The 23,811-nt window shown below is 33.2% G+C and overlaps 1 protein-coding gene across 5 annotated transcripts in view; it reads left to right on the plus strand.

Annotated features, from left to right (window-relative positions):
* The first annotated feature begins 318 nt into the window (after positions 1–318).
* Positions 319–23,811, plus strand: part of LOC141479961 (caspase-1-like) — a 43,694-nt gene continuing 20,201 nt past the window's right edge. For 4 of the 5 annotated variants that reach the window (XM_074169540.1, XM_074169535.1, XM_074169547.1 and 1 more), the window contains exons 1-4: positions 322–766; positions 828–1,078; positions 7,997–8,149; positions 22,075–22,239. In XM_074169540.1, the coding sequence (XP_074025641.1) occupies positions 672–766; positions 828–1,078; positions 7,997–8,149; positions 22,075–22,239 (664 nt within the window). In that variant the 5' untranslated portion in view covers positions 322–671. Of the gene's footprint in view, positions 767–827; positions 1,079–7,996; positions 8,150–22,074; positions 22,240–23,811 lie in introns of all 5 variants that reach the window. The other variant, XR_012464086.1, reaches the window with a different exon arrangement.

Genomic DNA, 23,811 nt, shown 5'->3' on the forward strand with positions numbered 1-23,811 from the left:
ATTTATGTCTCTTAGTAAATCATGTCTTGAAAGGCAAAGCCATATTAAATATTTTTGTTTTGTACCAATGACAAATTCTTCTTGAAAATGTGGTGGCCAGTCTGTGCGAGAAAAACTCCAAAATCAAAACTCACTGACAGTTCATTGTGATTTTCACTATGAAAGGTTTACAAAACTATTTTTTCGTTAACCTTTTATAGTGAAAATCAAAAAGTATTGGTGAGTTTTTATTGTGATATGGGTGAGCCAGTTTCATTTAAAAAAACCTTCAATGTTCCCGCGCTCGGAAGTGACAGTGACAGTTGTGCTGATTGACTCTTCGGTGCCTCCCATCCATCGACTCCTGTCACATACGAGAGCAGTGAATCGGGATATAAATCATCAAGATATCATTGTTCGAAGTAGTGTACAAAAGAAAGCACCTATATTATTTCAATGTTTTGTGATTTGTGATCCCCCGATTCTTGTTGACTTGATAACAACTACAAGTCGATGCCTGTTCGTGCGAGCCTGCCCCGAATTGGGAATTCCTAATTCTGACTCCTGGTACTAACATTGATTGGATTTCAATCATCTTTTGAGATTTATGGGTCTTTATCGTGGGTTTGATCTTGGAGTACTAATGTGGTGATAATTAACATAAATATATTATTTAATATTTTATATTTGAAATGGAGGACGTCGACGTTATTGATGGAAATTGTATGGGGGTAATACAAATAACACCTGACGGTTTTGATGGAAATGATTTCAATGGTAACGACAGGTATTTATTTTTTTCTTGGGCTGAACAAGTGGTTATCTAATGTATACCCTGTGATTTTTAGTACTGAAACTTCAATACCAACTGCTTTAATGACTACAAGTAAATATAGTTTGTACTACAATATGAAGCAACAGAAACCCGGAATGGTTTACATATTCAATCATCAAAAATTCAAAACTGACTCTTGCCCTGAAAGGCATGGCACTGATAAGGACCTAGAAAAAATTGGCAGATGCTTCAGATATCTTAATTTTGATGTGTTCAAATTCCAAGATCTCAAACTCTCTGAAGTGGAAGAGCATATAAAAATAGGTATGTACAACCGAAGCTATTTTCTGTCTCCTAACTTGTCTGCAAGAGGTTTATCCAAATAGTTGTAAGTGCTAGTTCTATTTATCTAAAACCTTGTTATCACTAAAAGATTCCTTATCAGAGTCTTCAAACTGTGTTCTCTCACACCTACATAACATATTATACTTCAATCAAATTAACCCCTTATTGAGCAAGCACAGGGTCAAAATGATCCAACGAGAACTACATTGAACTGATAATTTAGTTGGGGAAATTTACTTGTGTTCACATAGAAAAAAATTATTCAATGAGTGTTTTAGGAAATATCAAATATGTGATACTTCATTTTTCAAAATTTATAATTTCGCTTTCAATCAATAAAACTGACCTATTTAATAATTCAGCTAATAATGTTAACTCAAAGATTCTCATAGACAAAGTATGATGAGCTGTTTTCTCGGGTTTCGCTCCATGTTCTGTGTATTTTATCCTCATAAGGAGTAAGGATTTTTCTCATAATATTTCGGCAAAGTCTCATTTGCCATCTTCTGGAGATGTCTGGGTTTTGTATACAACTAGACTAGTAGTAGTATTTATTAACCATAGTGAATACATTCAGTACAAATGGCAGGTCACAGAATAGGTATACTAACATAAATGAATAAAATATATGTATATAAAATATAGAGATGTCAGGAATAAAAATTACAAACTTATAACAACAAATAGCTTCATAAAAGCAACGTAAATATTAAAATAAACATATATCTGTACATAAATATTTGCTAACATAAACCACTTGTAAACATTCAGTGCTTGAAAAATTCTTCCATAGTATAGAAGAAGTTTTCTAAAAGATATTTCTTTGTTTTGCTCTTGAAATTGTCATAGCTGCTAATGTCTTTAAGAAGCTTTGGCAGCTTGTTGTAAATTGATATAGAGTTATAGAGAGTTTATTTTTTGAAGGTTGCTGTCCTATGCTTTGGTATATCAAGAATAAATGTTCTTGAAGAGTAATTATTATTTCTTCCCAATATGTTGAATTCAGTAAAGTTATTTTTCACAAATGTTAAGCATCTTAGGATAAATATGGAATGGAATGGTAGAATACGGTGCTCTTTAAAAGTGGATATACAGGATTCCCTATGTTCCAAATTAAATATTAGTCTAATAAGTCTTTTTTGAGATATATAAACTTTTTTGTACTCAGTTGATAAGTGGCTATATGCAAATGCATAGTATAGGTTCAGCAACCCATTCCTGTCTAAAATTGGTTTCATTTTAACAATTGCATAATATGCTTTATGGAGCTGTTTACAAACAAAGTCTATATGAGAAGAGAAGCTGAGGTCAGAGTCTAGCCAAGTACCGAGTAGTTTGACACTATCACTAGGATTCATATTGCTATAAAGATTTTCAAGAATTTTTTTCTTTATATATAGTTGGGAACTATTTTTGGGTGATCAGCAAAACAGAAGTATACTCTTATAACATAAGTTATTCCAATATTTCGATAAAGTTTATTATTATTCTCAAGGAACTTTATCGATTATTAACTTCTGTTTTTATATCAATACGGACCGGTATTTTTTGTTGTAGTTTTTGGATCGTAGACGTTCACTTCGTACCGAAAAATTAAATTAAATTTGATATTTCGGGATGTTTCGCTAATATTCGATTATAATCATTAAATTTGTGACATCCTGTATATAGTATTAGTGTAGCACTCTGTACATAGTACTTTTTTATATATCATCTAGGAATCGAGGAGCTAGGTGAGCGAGAGAATAAAGATCGGAAAATAAGGAGTTGTTTTATTTAAGTTGAATACATCACAAGTGGCGACGAGTGATATTCTGAGTTATAAAAAGTGCAAATTCATTTTTTTACGCTCAGCAGTGAACCCCGAGTCGATAAAATGACGGAATCTGTACAGTATACGAGACATATTCAGGAATTCAATCCTGCTACGTCGGATTGGTCGATTTATAAACGTCGTTTGAACAATTATTTCACGGCAAATAGTATCAACAAAAGTGAACGGAAACGTGCCATTCTTTTAAGTTTATTGAATGAAGAGGCATATCAACTACTATTCAATATGTTCATTCCAGAAGAACCTGATACAAAATCTTACGAAGATATTGTGAAATCCATGGACAATTATTTTCAACTGGTAGTGTCTGTTTTTGCGTGTCGCGAAAAATTTTTCGAAGCACAAAAATCAGCCAATGAATCTCCAAAAGAGGGGTGCAAAACTGCAATCATTAGTGGCAAATTGCAAATTTTCTGGAACTGATGAAATTTGTAAGGCTTTAGTAAATCGTTTTATCATCGGCTATGACTCTGGTCGAGTGAAGGATAGGCTTTATGAAGAAAAAGAAACAGTGACTTTTGCTGAAATCATAGAAATTGCGTCTTCCAAAAGTACGGTTGTACAAAATTACAACAGCACTGTCAAGATGGAACCAGAAATCTACTACACGAAGAATAAGTCCAGATCTTCTGAGCACAAGAAACCTCTTCCATTCCGAGTGACATCGTCAAGAAAAAACAGCTGTGAAGACAACAGTCCAGCAGGTATGAGCGGCGGCAATTCGGGATCAGGAGGCGGCGGCTCAAAGAGAGGAATCCGTATCAATCCACCATCACATTCCAAATGCTCCGTTTGCGGCCGTAAGAATCATAAAACAGATAAGTGTTCTTATAGAAATTGTAACTGCCATATATGTGATAAAAAGGGCATCTTGCTCACATGTGTCCAAATAAAAGAAATGCAAATTCATTTAAAGAATTGAATGAAAGTAAAAATAACTTTTTAGAATCGGAAGACTATTTATTCTCTTCACATTTTGGAAGCAAAAACCAACCCGGTTTTTATAAAACTTTTTATAGATAATAAATCGTTCACTTTTATTTTGGATACTGGAGCAAGTTATATGGTAATTTCTCGCACATTATATGAACAAAATTTTGAGGAAAAAAATTTGAAAACAACTGACAAGGTTTTTTGTTTGTATAATGGGAACAAGATTGTATCATTGGGTTATTTTGATTGCAAGGTCATTTATGAAAATAAACAATTTGATTTAGACATATATGTCATTGAAAACGTTGGCCCACCGTTACTAGGGCGCGATTTTTTCAATCAGTGCAATTTGGGCATTTCCGAATTATATTACGCGGACTTACCCGATGATTTACAATTTTTGATTGGTAAATACAACTCTCTTTTTTTTCTCCTGGACTGGGTAAATTCAATAAGGGACTCATGTCAATAAAATTAAAATCAGATTCAGTTACTCCAAAATTTTTCAGAGCTCGTCCCTTACCTTTTGCCATTAAGGAAGGGGTGGAAAAGGAACTCCAGCGGTTAAATGATCTTGGAGTAATCCAACAGGTTCATTATTCTGAGTGGGCATCTCCTATTGTTCCAGTTTTGAAAAAAGATGGTACCATTAGGATATGCGGAGATTTTAAGGTTACTGTGAATCCTTTCATCGAAATCGACCCATTTCCTCTTCCAAAAATAGAAGACCTCTTTGTCAAACTACAGGGTGGAATACATTTTACGAAGCTCGATCTATCAAATGCGTATCAGCAAATTTGTTTAGATGAACCATCAAAAAAATTAGTAGTGATATCTACCCATAAGGGTTTATTCCAATATAATAGGGCACCGTTTGGTATTGCAAGTATACCGGGAAAATTCCAAAGAATATTGGAATCACTTTTACAAGATTTAGATGGTGTTGTTGTCTTTCTGGATGACCTCTTAATCACAGGTAAAAATCGCAATGAACATATTAGAAGGTTGGAAGCTGTGTTAGCTAGATTGGAAAATGCGGGATTGAAATTGTCGTTTAAAAAGTGCGAATTTTTCAGAAGTAAAATATCGTATTTGGGCTACGACATAGATAAAGTTGGTCTGTATACTTCTGAATCGAAAATTCTAGCCATAAAACACGCTCCAGCTCCTCATAAAATCACCTCATTGAAATCTTTTTTGGGATTAATAAACTATTATGGAAAATTTGTTCCAAACCTTGCCTCTGTTTTGCATCCACTGTATAACCTGCTCAAGTCGAATTCAAGATGGGAATGGTCTGATGAATGCGAATTCGCATTTGAAAAGGTTAAACAGTTGTTGATGTCAGCACAAGTATTGGTGCATTATGATGAGAATTTACCATTACGTTTAATAACGGATGCTTCAGATAAAGGCCTAGGTGCTGTGATCACACATATAATGCCTGACGGTTGTGAGAAGCCTGTTGCTTTTGCCTCGAGAACCTTGTCAGAGGCTGAAAAAAATTATTGTCAAATGGAAAAAGAAGGTTTAGCAGTTATTTTTGGTCTTTGCAAATTCAATAATTATTTATACATGAGAGAGTTTACGCTAGTCATTGATAATAAACCTCTGATGTATATTCTTCATCCAAAAAAAAATATTCCACAGTTTTCTGCAAACCGACTTCGCAGATGGGCTTTAATTTTGTCTACTACCAGTACAATATTGAGTATGTGAAATCAAAAGACAATCACGCCGTCTAAGGAACCTTTACCTTTGGGTGAAAATAATTTAGATGAGGTAGATTTAAATTTTAACAGTTATTTTTCTGACAATGGAGATTTTCCTATTGATTTTCTTCAGATTAAAGATGCAACACAAAAAGATGAAACATTAGTAGAAATCATAAAGTATTTGAAATCAGGCTGGCCCAATGATTCATACAAATTAAAACACAAGAAAGAATTAAAATCATTTTATAGAATAAGGAATGAATTATCGATCGAATCGGATTGCTTACTATAGAATAATAGAATCATAATTCCAACTTCTTTGCAAAAAAATATTTTAAAGAGTTTACATGCTAGTCATATGGGTGTGGTGAAGATGAAAAGTCTTGCACGATCATTTTTCTGTTGGCCAGGGCTCGACAAAAAAATTGAAGAAATTTGTAATACTTGCGAAAGTTGTCTGATGTATAAAAAATCACCAGATAAATCTAGTTTGACTTGTTGGCCATGGCCGGAACAACCTTGGTATAGGTTGTATTTAGATTTTATGGGTCCATTCAAAAATAAGTATTTTTTAATAGTTATGGATGCTCATAGTAAGTGGTTGGAAGTTTTTACGATGTTTTCTATTACCTCAAGTTTGACAATAGGGATTCTAAGGGGTTGTTTCGCGCGTTTTGGACTACCAAATCATATCGTTACAGATAACGGTACATCTTTCTGTTCTCAAGAATTTGAGAAGTTTTTAGTTCAGAATAATGTAGGTCATATTACGACACCCCCTTACCATCCTTCCTCTAATGGTGCGGCGAAGAATTGCGTGAAAACAATCAAAACGGCTCTTTTGAGTGCTCTGGGTAAAAATAACCAAACAAATATCAATTTAGTTCTCAATAACTTTTTATTCGACTATCGCAACACTCCTCACTGTACTACAAAAAGTAGTCCTGCCAAATTAATGTTTGGAAGGAATTTGAGAACTCGTTTTGACTCACTATTGCCAAATTCAAATATGGTTGTAAAAAATCGCGTCCTAAAAGCACAAAATAAACAAAAATTATATTTTAGAGGTAAGACAGTAGTGAAGTGCGTTCCTTGAGAATCGGTGACAGTGAAAGATTATAGAAATGCGGGTAAAGTGATTTGGGTTAAGGCTAGAATTGTCAGGAAAATTGGAAGGTCGACATATATAGTTGAAGTACCAGAATTAAATAATATTAAATGGAAGCGACACATTAATCAGATAAAAAAACTTCATATCAAAGATGCTATATTGCCTAATGGAAATTTTCAGAGTTCAACCTATAACAATACAGTTCACAATGTTGAAGTTGTTCCAAATACTGCAGACTTTTCCTCTTCTCCTGACACGAACTGTTCGAATGAAAATGTAATCTCGCGACCAAAGCGTACGGTTAAGCCACCTGAACGCTTTACTTATACTTGAATATATAATTGACTAATATTATAATGTATATATATGTATATACTTTTTTTAAGGGGGGAGATGTGACATCCTGTATATAGTATTAGTGTAGCACTCTGTACATAGTACTTTTTTATATATCATCTAGGAATCGAGGAGCAGTATGTCTAGGCGAGCGAGAGAATAAAGATCGGAAAATAAGGAGTTGTTTTATTTAAGTTGAATACATCACACAATTGATTCATCACAATTATAGTGTTCGTTTAGGATGTTATTATTGCTATCATTTCTTTTTCTGTTTATTAAAACACATATAATATTTTTTTGATGTAGATATGTTTCAAATAATCATAAAAAGTTTTCTTATTCGAAGTTCATTGTAGAAAACGCTCAGAGCAATGGAAAAAATATGAATAGGTACCTAAAAATGAAAAAAAACTCTCGAAAAACTCTACGGAGACTAGAAAGTTGCTATTATGTTTTTATTCAACTCAGTCAACCAATTTCCGGCGCCGTAATTTAAAAGGGAATAATTCACACAATTATAATTAAATATTACCCAAAAATCCCGAAATATAAAATTGAATTTAATTTCTCGGTATAAAGTGAACGTCTACGATCCAAAAACTACAACCAAAAATACAGCTCCGTATTTAAAAATTCATAGATGAGGGTGGCCCAAGTCAGATGACACTCTGTATAAAAGATTCATGGATATATTCTGAGAGCCCACATCAAGTGCCAGTAGCAAAATGTCAACAAATTTTCAATATGTCTGTGAATAAAGAAGATATAGGCAAAAAAATAATTTGGGATTTTTTGTTTTTTCCTGTATATCTCCAGAACCAAAAGAGCTATATTCGATTTCTTTACATCATTGAATAGGTCTCTAAAATACGCAACTTTGCCATAATTTAACCGGCACTCTATCTCTTCGATAATAAATGTGTTTTTTCCTACATGACTGTCAATAATTCTGATTATATTTTCAGCTGTTAATACTGATCATACTAATTATGACTGTTTTGTTATGGTAATACTTACACATGGAGACGTAGATATTCTTTGGGCAAAGGACACCAGCTATGATTCACATAAAGTTATTTTTGATCAGTTTTCAGCAGATAAATGCCCAACACTCGCCGGTAAGCATTCCACTGTTAGTTTTTAATAGCAAGTTTTATCACTTTTTGTTTTTGTTATGAAGTGTAGGATTCTCAATGGGAAACAATAAATAAACTCTCGTCACTTTAATGACTATACTGACTGCTTCATTCGGTTATCTGTACAGAACTGAGCTCTCTCCTCTCCATAGTTAAGTAACGACCTTATTCATCATTCGGGATGACTTCATTAATCGATACAATAAATTCTAATGGTATGCATACCCTACATCCCTTCCTTTTCATATAATTTTTCATTATTGAATTCATCTGATCCTTACAAGTAAAATAAATGTATACCTATATGTATATATATATATATATATATATATATATATATATATATATATATATATATATATATATATATATATATATAAAGAGAGATTTTATCGAGTGGGTATGATATAAAAATCAAAAATGAAACAATTAGTGGACATAACACTCCAAAAGTGGGGCAAACCGCGGACACGTGTTTCTGGCTATTGGCCTCATCAGCGCGGTGTAGCCAAGTGTAAAGATGGGCAACACTGGTTTGCCGAAAGCAGGAAACAACACATATGTACGGAGTCAACAACAGAAGCCAACCGCACATTTGTGGTTCCAGTTAGAAGACCTAGAATTCCCAGGCTACATCTAACATGACCACGTAGGCAGCTATAGCTACCTGCGTGACATCCGGGTCCAGGATATAAATACAAAGAGAGATTTTATCGAGTGGGTATGATATAAAAATCAAAAATGAAACAATTAGTGGACACAACACTCCAAAAGTGGGGCAAACCGCGGACACGTGTTTCTGGCTATTGGCCTCATCAGCGCGGTGTAGCCAAGTGTAAAGATGGGCAACACTGGTTTGCCGAAAGCAGGAAACAACACATATGTACGGAGTCAACAACAGAAGCCAACCGCACATTTGTGGTTCCAGTTAGAAGACCTAGAATTCCCAGGCTACATCTAACATGACCACGTAGGCAGCTATAGCTACCTGCGTGACATCCGGGTCCAGGATATAAATACAAAGAGAGATTTTATCGAGTGGGTATGATATAAAAATCAAAAATGAAACAATCCTGGACCCGGATGTCACGCAGGTAGCTATAGCTGCCTACGTGGTCATGTTAGATGTAGCCTGGGAATTCTAGGTCTTCTAACTGGAACCACAAATGTGCGGTTGGCTTCTGTTGTTGACTCCGTACATATGTGTTGTTTCCTGCTTTCGGCAAACCAGTGTTGCCCATCTTTACACTTGGCTACACCGCGCTGATGAGGCCAATAGCCAGAAACACGTGTCCGCGGTTTGCCCCACTTTTGGAGTGTTGTGTCCACTAATTGTTTCATTTTATATATATATATATATATATATATATATATATATATATATATATATATATATATATATTTATATCCTTAGCATCATTTTGCGTCCATCAATAGGATCGGTACATTACATTTTGCTTCCGTGACTATTTTACGTCCGTATATCGGACGTAAAATAGTCATCGTAAATATCTCTCTAGATAAACGACTGAAACCAACCATATTACAGATCCCCAACGGATATATCCATGGCTTGTTTCTGGTTCAGATAATTTTCCTTCTCTCCTTACCAGATGTCAGTAATAGACAATTCAATGGAAGTAAGTTAGTGCCAAAAATGAAAGTAAATATACATTTTTAGTTCATCATAAATCCGATTGGGAGCGCGAGCGTTATATACATAATGTATATTTTCATTTCACTCCACGCATTAAATTGACTCCTATTCGTGGCAACCCTGTAATACCCATTAAACGTGACTTCGGGACTCCCAGATCAGAATTTCCATATATTTGTATTGAAGTCTGAAAAGTTGAAGTTTATAAACTATAAAAAAGTTATAACAAAAGCATGAGCAGTTACGATAAAATTATAAATTTGATTATTACCGATTGAAGTTCTAAGGTTTCTCAATTCTGCTCGAATTAAAATTCTTAATGAAGTACCTAATATTCCTGCTCATACTCCAAAAATAAAATATTAAAATATAAAGTTTCAATATTTTTATGATAAGTCGAGAATAACCATTTGTTCGGTGGAATGGCTGAGAATAAGCAATAAATTGTAAATTTATTTACGAAATAAAAATGTATGCCAGTCTTATAGTCAAAAATGATTTTAAATTGTAAATTTGAAGGTGATATCAATGTTTAAGGCTTAAATAAAAATCTATTGTCAACTTTGAAGGTTGAAAGTTTGTACTACCTTGAATAATCCAACTAAAGTAAATCTATTCAATAAAATAATTCAAAAATTAACTTTTGAGGGGCTGATCAAAATTGATTCATTCATGAAAAAAGTTAACATTGAGGAAGTTATGCGAATATATAAGAACATAGGAATTAATGTAAAAGTAATTAGAATGAAAGTTAAAAAATTAGCAAAATTTCAAATATATAAAAATAATGTGTATTAAAATTAAAGAGTAAGTACAGAAATACCAAAATCAAATTTTTTTAATAAATAAAATTCTTGCTAATATTCGAGCTATATGATTAATAGAGGAATAAACTGAAATTTTTCGTAATCTAATTTGATTTAATCCTAAAATTCCTCTTACTATAGCAGAAATAAAAACAAAAAAATTAATTGTATTAAGATTATACGTTAAAATAACTATCGGACTTAATTTTTGCTAAGTTAATTGAGTAAATGCTATTTTTGCTATTCTAATTTTTAATAGAAGGGCTGAATTCAATATTTAAATTATGGAAAAATTTAAATTTCTGAAAATAAATTCATTTAAATTATTTAATATCAAAATTGAAAACAAAACAACTACAGATGCCAATCGTTGTGTGATAAAATATTTTATTGCTAATTCAGGGGGGTATAATCTTTGCGGGGATTTCAATGAGGAAATGATTGAAAGAAGGTTAATTTCCAAACCAATCCATATTCCAAATCAAGGATATGAAGAAATAGCAATCAGAGCACCAAAAATTAAAAAGGAAAAAATAATAATTTAAATATATTTATAATCATAAAGAAAATGGGTAAAAACCTTTATAAATGGGGTATGGATCCAGAAGCTTAATTAACTTATCTTTATACATTTTAGTATTCAATGTACTCAAATTTTTGATATTTGTAGAAATGGGTAATGCCATTAAATGTAATTTACGAGAGTGTGGTGGTGGGTAATTTCACACATGATTGATTCTATAAAAAATTATCCTTTTGTCAGATATCGCGCATTTTTGACTAATTTAATATATTAGAGAAACTCTATGAGGAGGATTTTTCCTTATTTTTTCTTATACTTTTTCTTATAACTCATACTAAGGTCTTTATTAGAAAAAGCTTATGTAATTTTTTTATGAACTTTTGGTGCATAGTTTTTTCTGGTAGTTTATCAGAAAAAGTCCTAAAAAAATACAAAAAAATGCAGAAAATTACATTACACAAAATTATCGGAATTATATATTATATTAAAGTAGGTACTAAAAATTAAAAATAATATATTCATTAGTATATAAATATAATCATGTATAATTAACAAAATATAATAAATTATTAATGAATATAATTTTTATATAATACCATAAAAATATTTGAAAAAAAAGGTTCCTTCATCCTTAATATACCAGAAAATCTTTATATAATTAAAGAATAAAAATCATATTAATTGAATTATTGCAAATGATAATTATTTGATAAAATTATTAAAAATTTAATTTTGAAAGTGTTAGGTGCTAAATTTGTTAAAAAATGAGTGATAAGAGAAATATGTTGAAAAATATAAAAAAAAAAAATAAAATTACAGGAAAAAAATATCAAAAATAAATCATAAGTTATAAAAATAAAAAATTGAAGGCAAAAAGTACGCAAAAAAATAGACTCAATTTTGACCGATTTTGAGGAAGGTGTCTTTAAAAAATTGCAAAAATTTTACTAGGTTTCATAGAATTTTTGTAATGGGCTAAATTTTTTTCAAAACTTGTGCAAAATTTTTTTTTGCAAAATATGTAATATTAAAAAAAAAATCAGAAATTTTTAAAATATTGAAATTTTTTTTATTCAAAATATTTTCGAGGTAAAAATATGGTTATAAAATGGGATTTTGGGGGGGAATTCTATTAAAAAGATAGATGAAAGTGTTAGTGACTATTTGATTGTTGAAAAGATAGAATTTTTTGGGAAATTTCTATTTGAAATGGGGATAATTGAAAGCATTAGTGAAGTTAAAAGAGATTCCAATTTTGTGCATTCATAAACTTGCGTTTCTAACAACTTAACCATGTCACACAGCTCCCTACGGCTCTGAGGAATGATTTTCTACAGCCCCCTACGACTCTACATAAAGATTCTACGACTGTGAGAAATATATATATAATAGACCAGAGCCTCGGAAATGATACACCGAAATATGTCGTGAATAGATAGAATTTTGAAGAAATGTCTGTTTAAAATAGGGATAATTGAAAATATTAGCGGAGCTACTTTAGACTGTTGAATAGATAGAATTTTGGGGAAATTTCTATTTAAAATAGAGATAATCGAAAGTGTTAGCGGAGCTACTTGAGACTGTTGAATAGATAGAATTTTGGGAAAATTTCTATTTAAAATAAGGATAATTGAAAATGTTAGCGGAGCTACTTGAGACTGTTGAATAGATAGAATTTTGGGAAATTTCTAACTAAAATAGGTATAATTGAAAATGTTAGCGGAGCTACTTGAGATGTTGAATAGATAGAATTTTGGAGAAATTTCTATTTGAAATAAGGATGATTGAACATGTTAGCGAAGCTACTTGACTGTTGAATAGATATAATTTTGGGAAAATTTGTATTTAAAATAGGAATAATTGAAAGTGATAGCGGAGCTACTTGACACTGTTGAATATATAGAATTTTGTGAACATTTCTATTTAAAAAGGGATAATTGAAAGTGTTAACGAAGCTAGTAGGGTTGTTGAATAAATAGAATTTCAGGGAAAGTTCCATTTGAAATAAGGATAATTGAAAATGTTAGCGGAGCTACTTGAGACTGTTAAATAGATAGAATATTGGGGAAATTTCTATATGAAATAGGGATAATTTTCAACAATCTCAACTAGCTTTGCTAGTTGAGATTGTTGAATAGATAAAATTTTGGGGAAATTTCTTTTCAAAATAGGGATAATTGAAAGTGATAGCGGAGCTACTTGAGACTGTTGAATAGATAGAATTCTGTGGAAATTTCTATTCGAAAAGGGATAATTGAAAGTGTTAACGGAGCTAGTAGGATTGTTGAACAAATAGAATTTCAGGGAAAGTTCCATTTATAATAAGGATAATTGAAAATGTTAGCGGAGCTACTTGCGACTGTTGAATAGATATTCAACACACACAATAATTTGTTTTCTTTAGAAATAAGGTCGGTTGCCGGGTGTTTCGACGTGGGTGCTTTGTTTACTCTCTCAATCGACCGATGGTTCAAGCCGCAGCGCAGGCTGAATGATCAATTTTCACTTGCTATCGTCTAACTCGTGTTACGAATCACACGTTGAAAGGTAAGGCCTTGTCAGTCCTTATCTCGCACAAGTTTCGACTTCTGAGAGTTTTCGTTCGTAGGAGTTCGACAGCTGGTCAACGAAAAAACATATTTTAAGCATACATATTTAAGTGTTCTAGTATTTTTTTTCAATTTCCTTTTAATTATTCATTTAATTTCATTTCCCTTCCCATTTTTGATAAGTATTTCTCTGTAACTATCTCAACTGAATATTATTCTTCATCTCTGTTCATAACTTTTTCACAAAATTTTTTCATAAAACTTGCTCATTTCCATCCTAACATATGTCGGAAAAGACATAACATGAATGAGAGTGGCGAAAACTAAATTTAAATTGATATCTTACGTTTTGATTCTTTGGCAACATCGCGGATGCAAAATAGTTGTTATGTACAAATAATATACATTTGCGGATGCAAAAAAGTGCTAGACATGTGAGCAAAATATACACGAAGGAGTCAATACGGATAGTGAAGCGAAAGGAAGCAAAATCACTTAAAAGTGAAAAAATCGTATATTTTTTTTTTTGAAAATAGAGAAATATAAAATAGTGTCTCGTTTCTGAAATAACATAAATAATCAATATACGCAATTATATTCACCCTAAAGACATTACTTCTGGTGGACGCAAAATGCTTTGTCTGCGAAAGGACGCAAAATGCTCGCGGGATGTAAATATATATATATATATATATATATATATATATATATATATATATATATATATATACAGTATAAAACAGATAAGGTATTATACATAAAGAATAATATAATGAGGATAATAATAATAATAATAAGTCCGCATGTCCATCATATGTGCTCTCGGCCTATATCCATCGACATAACGCGGCCCTAAGAGTGCTATATTACCATCTACGGCACTCTTACGGTTTGACGAACAACCGGTGTTGCCCTACGCTCCGGGGGATATTGAATCCGTTGTGGGGAACAAGAAGTGCCGAATTTATTGGAATTATTCGTTCCCCACCCTCAGGCTCATACAAGCTAATAAGAATGATGTAGTCCTTCTCGACCACCAGAGCAAAACGATATTTATCGTGGAGTTTTCAGCTCCTAGCGAGACGAATATCGTCAGAAAAGAGGAGGAAAAACGGGTAAAATATTGAGATTTTCTCTTCGAACTCCGCAGACTCTATCCAGATCACTCTGTCAAGATGGTTGTTGGTGGAAGGATGCCCTCTCTACTCTCGAATCTTAAAATCATACCGGCTTGCCGCACTAAGGCAGAAATCTTAGCCGGATAGATGCAGAAGGCTGTCATTCTTGGCTCACTGCGCTTGCTCATGTCACATGATTCTCGGACCCAATGATCACTCATCCCACGGTGTGGGGAGTGCTCTTTGGTTGATAATGCTGGCGCGCCCTCTCGAATGTATTAGGGCTTCAAGGGATAGGGCCTGACCAGCGCCTACTTCGATAAAAAAAAAACAATAATAGATCAATCCAGCACGCCCTCTGGAAGTGTTGGACTCCAGAGACAGAGGGCCTGACTGGGATACTCCTGAGAGAAAAAAATCAATTATACAATAACAGGAAGAAAAGTACAATTTTAATATAGTTCATAACGATGAACATTCAGAATCAAAGTTCTTAGATAGTATGCTTCTAGATCTACCTCCTCTCCACATTTTTCTAGAAAGAGAGGCTAGATGGACTGCATACAGACTTGTGCACATTGCCAATTGCACAAATCAATTCAATACAGAGTGCAACAGACTGTTGGTTGACATTGGAAGGAAATATTAAGAGCAGATAGTTGTTGGTTCACAGATGGATCAAAAACTCCTTTCGGTTCAGGTGCAGGTGTTTTCATTCGCAGACCCAGGACAGAGTTATCTACCTGCCTAGGAACTTATGCGACTGTATTTCAAGCGGAAATTTACGCTATTGAATTGTGTGCGGAGAGATTGGATAAATCCAACCTCACTCACAAGTCAATAAAAATATTCTCGGACTGTCAAGCGGCGTTGGAAGCTCTTGGCTCCTACCGAGCAACGTCTAAATTGGTAGCAAACTGCCAAAAAGACTCTCCTCGACCAGAACCTGTCATTGGCATCGCTTTGGGCTTTGACAAACAAACACTGAACACCTGGATGGCAAGAAGAGTTATGGTCTTCTGGTAGAATCTTTCAGGATTGGCTCACTCCAAGGTGTTTATTCACTCTTCGAAGCTTGATTTCAAACAGTTGTTGGACTACAGTAGGGATGAACTACGATGTCTAACAGGCCTTCTTACAGGTCACTGTCATTTGAATCATCACATGCAGAGACTTGGACTGTCGGAAGACAGTGTGTCGCCTCTGTCTGGAAAATGATGAAACTACAGAGCATATACTTTGTGCCTGCCCCGCTGGGGACCGAATCAGGTTCTTTGAGTTCGGCAGATCCGTACTCTCACCATCTGACCTGAAAGAGTACTCACCATACAAACCAATCGACTTCGTTAAGAAGCTAGGTTTATAGTGTCGAGTGTGAATAAGTGTGAGCCACACTAAACCCTTATGGGTTGTGGTGGAGGGTCGAATAGACCCACTCACTTTAGACCTGCCTACCTACCTAGTATGCTCAGGAGTTTCAGGATTGTCAAAGTTATTTTCTGATAGTGATTCATACTTGTTTTTGAAATATTCCATTCGTCCCCAATATATGTATTTTTTTTGCGTATAACATTTCGTCTGTATTCTTGTCCTGTTGTATCATTTCTAACCTGAACATCACTATCATTCTTTGAAATAACCACATGCAGTGTACCATCAAAGATACAGTAAATCCTAATGGTATGCATACACTACATGAAGTATTCAATAGAAGTGGTTGGAAATTGTCAAAATAATGATTCACACCACACCCAACAAGCAATATCAAGATTGAAACATGAATAGAATAGAATTTATTCGTCATTGAAAATTTTACAGTTTGCATACATTTGGATACATTGCATACATGACACTTATTAAAATTTTATCATACTAGTCAAACCTGAGAACTAGGCTGTATATAAGATATAAATAGATACATAAATGTACATTAAAAGCATAAAATGCATATTATTGACTTACATTAGGAGTTTAAAAATTCTTGCCCAGAATAAAATGCATTCTTTGCTAGGTGACTGTATAGTCTTGATTTAAATATTTTCAGACTGCATTTATTTCCAAATAGTTAAACTGCATGGTTATAGTAAATGACGCTTTAATAACTCGCAGAATCCTGTCCCACCGCCAAACATGAGTAAGGTAGTCTTAATTCGTTACCCCTTCGTGTGTTGTAGTTATGACACATTATTTTTTGTGTAATGATCTTCATTTTTTATATTTACGGCTACTACATATATGTACAGGCAAGGAAGAGTAAGTATAGACAGCTGAGTGAATGTGTTCTTACAGGATTCTTTATAATGAAGTCCAGCTAGGCATCTTATCACTTTTTTTTTGTTTAAATACTTTCATGTCATGAGCTGAGTTCCCCAAAAGGGCAATCAGTAAGATAAAATAGACTGCACAAGTCCATAGTATATTGATTTCAGCACTTCTAGCGAGACAGTTCCATGTAACTTTTATTACAAATCATATGCTGCTCAGTTTTGTTACTATATTTTCTATGTGTACTTCCCATGTTACTTAAAAACTAACATGGTTAGACCTGAATATTTGAAGTGACCTACATGCTCAATGGACCTGTTTGTTCTATACATCTAATAATAAAACGATTACCGACTTTACGGAAAAAGTCTCAAAAAGTTTTCTACGTGAAACAAATGAATTGAAATTATATGCATTTTGGAGTTTTTTTTACCACGCTTTTATTAGCTTCACCTGTATGTATGTTTGTTTTTTTTTGTTTGTAACTCTCCTTTTCATTTCATATTTATTCCCGTTTGATTGCTCGGGATCTGTATTTGACAGAATTATCGACATTATTGCTTGATCTATTCGCGGACAGATGGCGTTATACGTAACCTTCTTGATATAATTCGAACTCACTTTACATGTATTTCTTCATTTGAAAAAAGTATTTTTTTTTGTTAACGCGCGCGCCTGCTGCCTTATTTGTAACCCTCCTATGAAAACACGCTTTCAAGGAACATCGAACGAAAAATACTAGTATTATTGGGAAAAAAGCGTTGGCGCTTTGTGCCATATTATTTGTATATCAAGCGCCCGTCGCTTTTTTCACAATAATATTAGTATTTTTCGTTCGTTATTGTTTTAAGCTTATTAAAAAAAAATTATTTATATATATTTTACATGAATCAAGAATATTTAATTATGAAAACATACATAAACATAAAAAATTACATTTATAGAAGGCAAACAAGAATTGACATTAAAACGTGGATGAAATTATAAGAGAGTCTTGCATGTTTGCATGACTTGAAAAAATATTTCTTGAGAAGTTGTGGCTTTATATAATCTGGTCGGTAGCCAGGCGGATCGACGTGGGTGCTTTGTTCACTCACTCGAATTGACTGCCGTGTTGGTCGGTGGTTCAAGCCCCAGTCTGAATAATCGATTTTCACTTGCTATCGTTCAACCCGTGTTAGGAATCACACGTTAAAAGGTAAGACCTCGTTAATCCTTAGCTCGCACAAGTTTCGACTCCAGAGAGGTTTTCGTTCGTAGGCGTGCGACAACTGGTTAACGGAAAAAAAGGTTTCGAATAGATTTTTTAAACAGAAAACGACTTCGATTTCTGAATCTAATAGTTTTCTTGACGTTGTATAAATGTGAATATACATACTAGCGATTCGCCCCGGCCATATTGATCTACATTAAATGCACAATATATTTAAGGTTCTTAATTGGATAAGGAGTAATGCTGTATTGCTTAAAATCGCTTTGTGAAAAAGTTTTGGATAAAAAATTGTTATTGTGAGTTATCCCGGACTTTTTTGTAAACCTTCTAAGGGGTACAATACTGTAATATAGCAAGCGCCAAATATGATGGCTAGCGATCGTGCAGGTATAGACTCTCCCAACTATATTCCTATTGGAATATGATGAGCCCCTTGCCGGCCAGCTTCGTACCTATCATTTGTTTTAATTAGGGTAGCAAATGGAACATGATTTCTTTTCATATTTTATTTACTGTAATAGGTAGTAGTACAGTTCATTAAAATGTTATATAATAATACACTCTTGATGACTGGTTTTTTGTTAGACGATGACATTTTTCCAGAAACAACACAAATTATTAAGACAACGCCAAACACCAACAGCATTGTTGGACAAGTAACGATACGCCTCTGTGCAGATCATTTGTATGTCTTACATGAGCTGTAGTAGGGGTTATATTGAAAAGGAGATGTAAGCACAAAAATATGTGTTTATTTATATCACATTAGAAACCTCTAAAATTATCGGTGTTTCTCTACTATATTATGCATGTTATATACATACAAACCTTTCTCTTGAATCACTCTAATTTTTTTAAAAACCCGCATTAAAATCCATTGTATAGTTTTAAGATCTAAGCATACATAGGGACTGAGAACGAGAAGTGACTTTGTTTTATACTATGAAGTGAAACTGCAGTAAAAAATTTTGAAAGTAGAAGAGGCAAACATTATTCAATGTAAGCATAGCAAGATATTTTATCCAATTCATCTTCTTAGTTTGTAATGCAAATTTCAAAAATGATACAACTGTCATTTCTTAATAAAACAAATTTATGATTTATCTGCACACCTCTAGCAACACCTTTACACTTGTTTAAAAAAAAATCTGCTTCAAAATCTGTTTTTCCATTAACCAGCTGTCGTCCTCCAACGAACGACGATTCTCAAAAGTCAATACTTGTGCGAGCTACGAACTAACGAGGTCTTACCTTTAAACGTGTGATTCCTAACATGGGTTGGATAACAGGAAGTCAAAATCGATTGTCTGGGCCATATTTTTAATAATTCCATAGAACAGATCATTTTGCCAGACTTCTGGAAATATAGCTTTGTAAACTCTATATATACAAATTTGGTGATAAGTATGTTATTACAAACTACAGAGCAGTCTGTATCCAAAGTAGCACTCCCAAGATTTTCTTATTATTAAACAACTAAAACGACTCTTAGACCCTTTACTTCATAATCAACAATTGAGATTTCACCCAGGGAAGTATACTGAGCTCAGTCTTCTTGTCTATGAAGATTATCTCTCAAACGTCTTGGACGTAGGTGGCCAAGTTTATTCCATCTACACAGATTTTTCCAAAGCATTTGATAAAGTCAATCATGCTTGATTAATACAAAAGCTCAAACATATGGGAATTTGCGGCAATCCCTGCCTTGGATACAAAGTTATCCCTCTTATTGGATATAGATAACTCGAGTTAATAGATTCAAATCCTCTAGAACTTTAATACTATTTGTTGTGCCCCAAGGATCCCATTTTCGACCATTGCTGTTAAATGTTTTTATGGACCAATTCGGCAAGGCTTCTCTGATGCAGAATACCTAAGATTCGGAATTAATTCAAAAGTTTACAAGACGATTGATTCACAAGACAACTGTGTTGAAATTCTGAGCGAATCAAATCAACTTTCCACTTGGTGTTTTGTCAGTGGTATGGAACCTGATACACGTAAATGCCATTCCACAATTTTTAGCCGGAAATGTTACGAAATTGAAAGATTTGAATGAATGAATATCTCAAAATGCTTGGTTTCCTAAGAAGATGCACCTCAGACTTAACTGATATCAGATGCTTAAAAATTCTGTATTGCTCTTCGGTAAGAACTCATCTTGAATACGTATCCTCCATATGCAAGCCACATCCATATGTTACAAAAAGTTCAAATGAAATTCATAAGATTGGTTACGTTTAAATTCAGAAATCCCTCCGAGAACTACACATACAATTATCCACAGCTACATTCTCCCACCGATTTCCAAACACTCCGTAACAGAAGGGATAAAAAGACTTGAAGATATATTTTAATATTATCAATGAAATTGTTCACTGTCCCTCATTGCTATCCAGGTTCGGACTTTTCAGCCTATCCTAGAATCACTAGAAATACTTTTACATTTTTTCAATCACACTGCAGAACTTTTATTCCTTTGTACCACGGACTACAAGAGTGGCAAATAAAACGGACTTTGATTTCTTTACTTATGCATGCGTTTATTGGATGCAACTGATTTCGAGGTGGAATATTCAGTTTCTGATAGAACAATCAATTCAGTGATATATTTTCACATCTATATATTTTCGATTATTGTGTTATATTTTCAAATATTGACTAGTTTTATATTGTTTTCAATGTGTGTTGTCCCGTTCGTATTTTTGTATTGTTCTATATGCCTTTCATTTATTTATTTATTTTTTATTGCATTGAGTGAAATGCATTTTCTACACCATCTTAGTTTGTAATGCCCATTTTGAAATTTACGTTTTTCAATAAAAAAACTTGATAATGTTTTCTGTTCAACTTTATTGTTTCTCCTCTTTCGATACCTACTAATTTTAAACCTGAGTGAGTAAGGTCGACAACATTTCCCCTTACGAAGACGCCATCTACGGAATCGACAGAGAACTCAGTCCTTGGATATCAAAGATGAACAAGGCTCCCCTAGGAGGTCACTTGCAAAACCAAGCTTCGATATCAATCGCCGACGAGATTCATCCTGTCTTTTTTTTTCATTTGGTGCTATCAAGACTATCTTCATGACAATAACTACAATATAAAAGCTGACATAAAAAAGGCAGAAATGCTACCATATGCCATAAATTTGAAATGTTATAAGTTAAGTAAGAGCTCTGGAACAATTTTAAATTTTGCAATAGATGAGTTTTTAGACCATTTGGTAACATAACCCAAAGGAGAATTATAGTATGTATGTACTTTTTGTATTATTTGCCCATTGTAAATAATACTGAAAAAATGTGAGAAAAACATGGACTAGTTTCTGTGAAAGGAAAGCCATTATCAATTCAGTTGTGAAGAAATCAAGTTTTTACAGAAGATATCTTAGCCTAAATGTTTTAGTTTCAATTTTTCGAATGGTGAGTTACTACTAATTTGATTTTCAGACGCCTAGAATAACAAAGTCTTTTAATTTCTTTAAGTATCCCTCTAAGTATCCCCTTTTTCTTTTCTTTTATTTAACTTTTCATAACACTTCAACATAGACATTTGTATTTGTTCGTGAATACTTTTGCACATTTTCTAAAATTTCACGTCCACTTTTATCAAAACAGGTATATGGAGAAAATATACCACCACCCGTTCACGGATTCCCAAACAGTTCTAGAGTCCAACATCTTCTGTATGCCAACTTGCTGAAATAATGTTGATATTTCTAAAAAGTTTGAAAGTTTGTGTTATGAAAACTACAGTTTTTTTCTTATTTCCAGGAAAACCCAAACTTTTCTTCATTCAAGCTTGTCAAGGTAAAGGATTAGATTCAGGGATCATTCTTCAGGATCAAACTCTGACCAGAACTGAAACAGATGGAATTCGAACTTCTTATAAGATTCCAACACTAGCAGATTTTCTAATCATGTATGCTACTTCAAGAGGTGAGATTTTGAATTGTATACAATTATAATATAACAAAATACTTCTGGCACATACCAGTGTATATCCAAAAGTGTATGTGCATGTATTTGAAAGAGTCAAACTACTTTTCATAGACAACAGGCCACAAGTTTCGACTAACAATGGACCCATTATTCAGTTTCAAGTCATAATTGTTGTGATGGTTTACGTTGTAAGAATTCATATTGTTCCGCATGTATTACTAATAAAAATTTACAACAATAATCTAACTTCTTGTGACTTGTTGATACAACTCAATACCTTCAACTTATGACTCAAGAGTTATGATTAGTGTATGATAATAATAATAATCTACTTGAATCTAATTAACATAGTTGAAGAAAATAAAGTCTGGTCAAGAAAAGAACAAATGCGGAAAATATAAAGACAATTATGCTTGAAAAAATGAAAAAAAAATCCTAGTATTAAAAATATTCGCTACATCAGTTAGTAGATTCTTTACTGCCTTTTTAAATTGAAAGTTACTGAGGTACAGAACATACTTTTTATGATGAGTGAAAACAAACTTTACTTTGATTTATTTTTGTATACAAGGCAAACCATCTCAAGAATAAACAGTGCAATGACAATTTAATGTTATTGGCAGTGAAAAGATTTTTGCAGGAGTCTCTAGGCTTGTCCCTACACAGAACAAATATCAACACAATTGAAATAAGGGTGGAACTGAATTGCTTCTGCTAGAAACTACAAATAAAGACATTACCTATCTTTTTTTATTGTTGTTTATTTGGCCGAGTGTGAATAGGTGTGAGCCACAATAAACCCTTGCAGGTTGCGGTGGAGGGTCGAATAGATCCGTTCACTTTGGACCTAACCTAATCTATCACTCTGAGGTGATTATTACTACAACAAATAATTCAACCTTAAGAAAATACTTTCAATTCCTACAGAAGTTATCAAAAATTATGTAACCGAGGTATTACTTACAAGTATTGTATAAACATGTATCTGTTCTATACAATCGTATCATAAATAACAATATAATAATAATAATATAAGTTTATTCATGACATTTTATGATATATACATTGGAAATTATAAACAACCTTCTAAATATACTAATAATAACCTTGAGAAGTGAAACCTGTGCCAAGGTAACTCATAAAAACAGATACATCCTAATAAATACAATCTCACAGTGTGTAACAACGAAAACTTAACAGAGCCGTTTTTGAATATAAAAAGTAAGATTTTTTAAAAAAGCTCGGACATGTCTATTTCTAATTAAAGGAAGACCCCTTTCAGACTAATCAAATTTTTTGTAGTACGCACCCCCTCGGAGGGGTGCGTCCGACGACCCTTATTTAGATAGGGAAAGTAGGTCGAGTGGCACCTTGTTTTAAAGGTCTTTCAAATACCTTCACAACTCTGTTAAATGATGATTTTTGTAACGATTAGTTTTGGAGATAATTTGAAGTTAAAATTGCCATGTTAATAATACATTAGGCAGACCACTCGGTAACTTGTATGCATAAATAAAAAAAAATTCGAGCAGTTCTTATCAGTTTTTTGTTAAATAAAATCCCTTTTTT

The sequence above is a fragment of the Leptinotarsa decemlineata genome, unplaced genomic scaffold (genome assembly GCF_025532065.1).
Source record: "Leptinotarsa decemlineata unplaced genomic scaffold, Ldec_3_MD MMD2_P_RNA_scaffold_11, whole genome shotgun sequence".
NCBI classification, from domain to species: domain Eukaryota; kingdom Metazoa; phylum Arthropoda; class Insecta; order Coleoptera; family Chrysomelidae; genus Leptinotarsa; species Leptinotarsa decemlineata.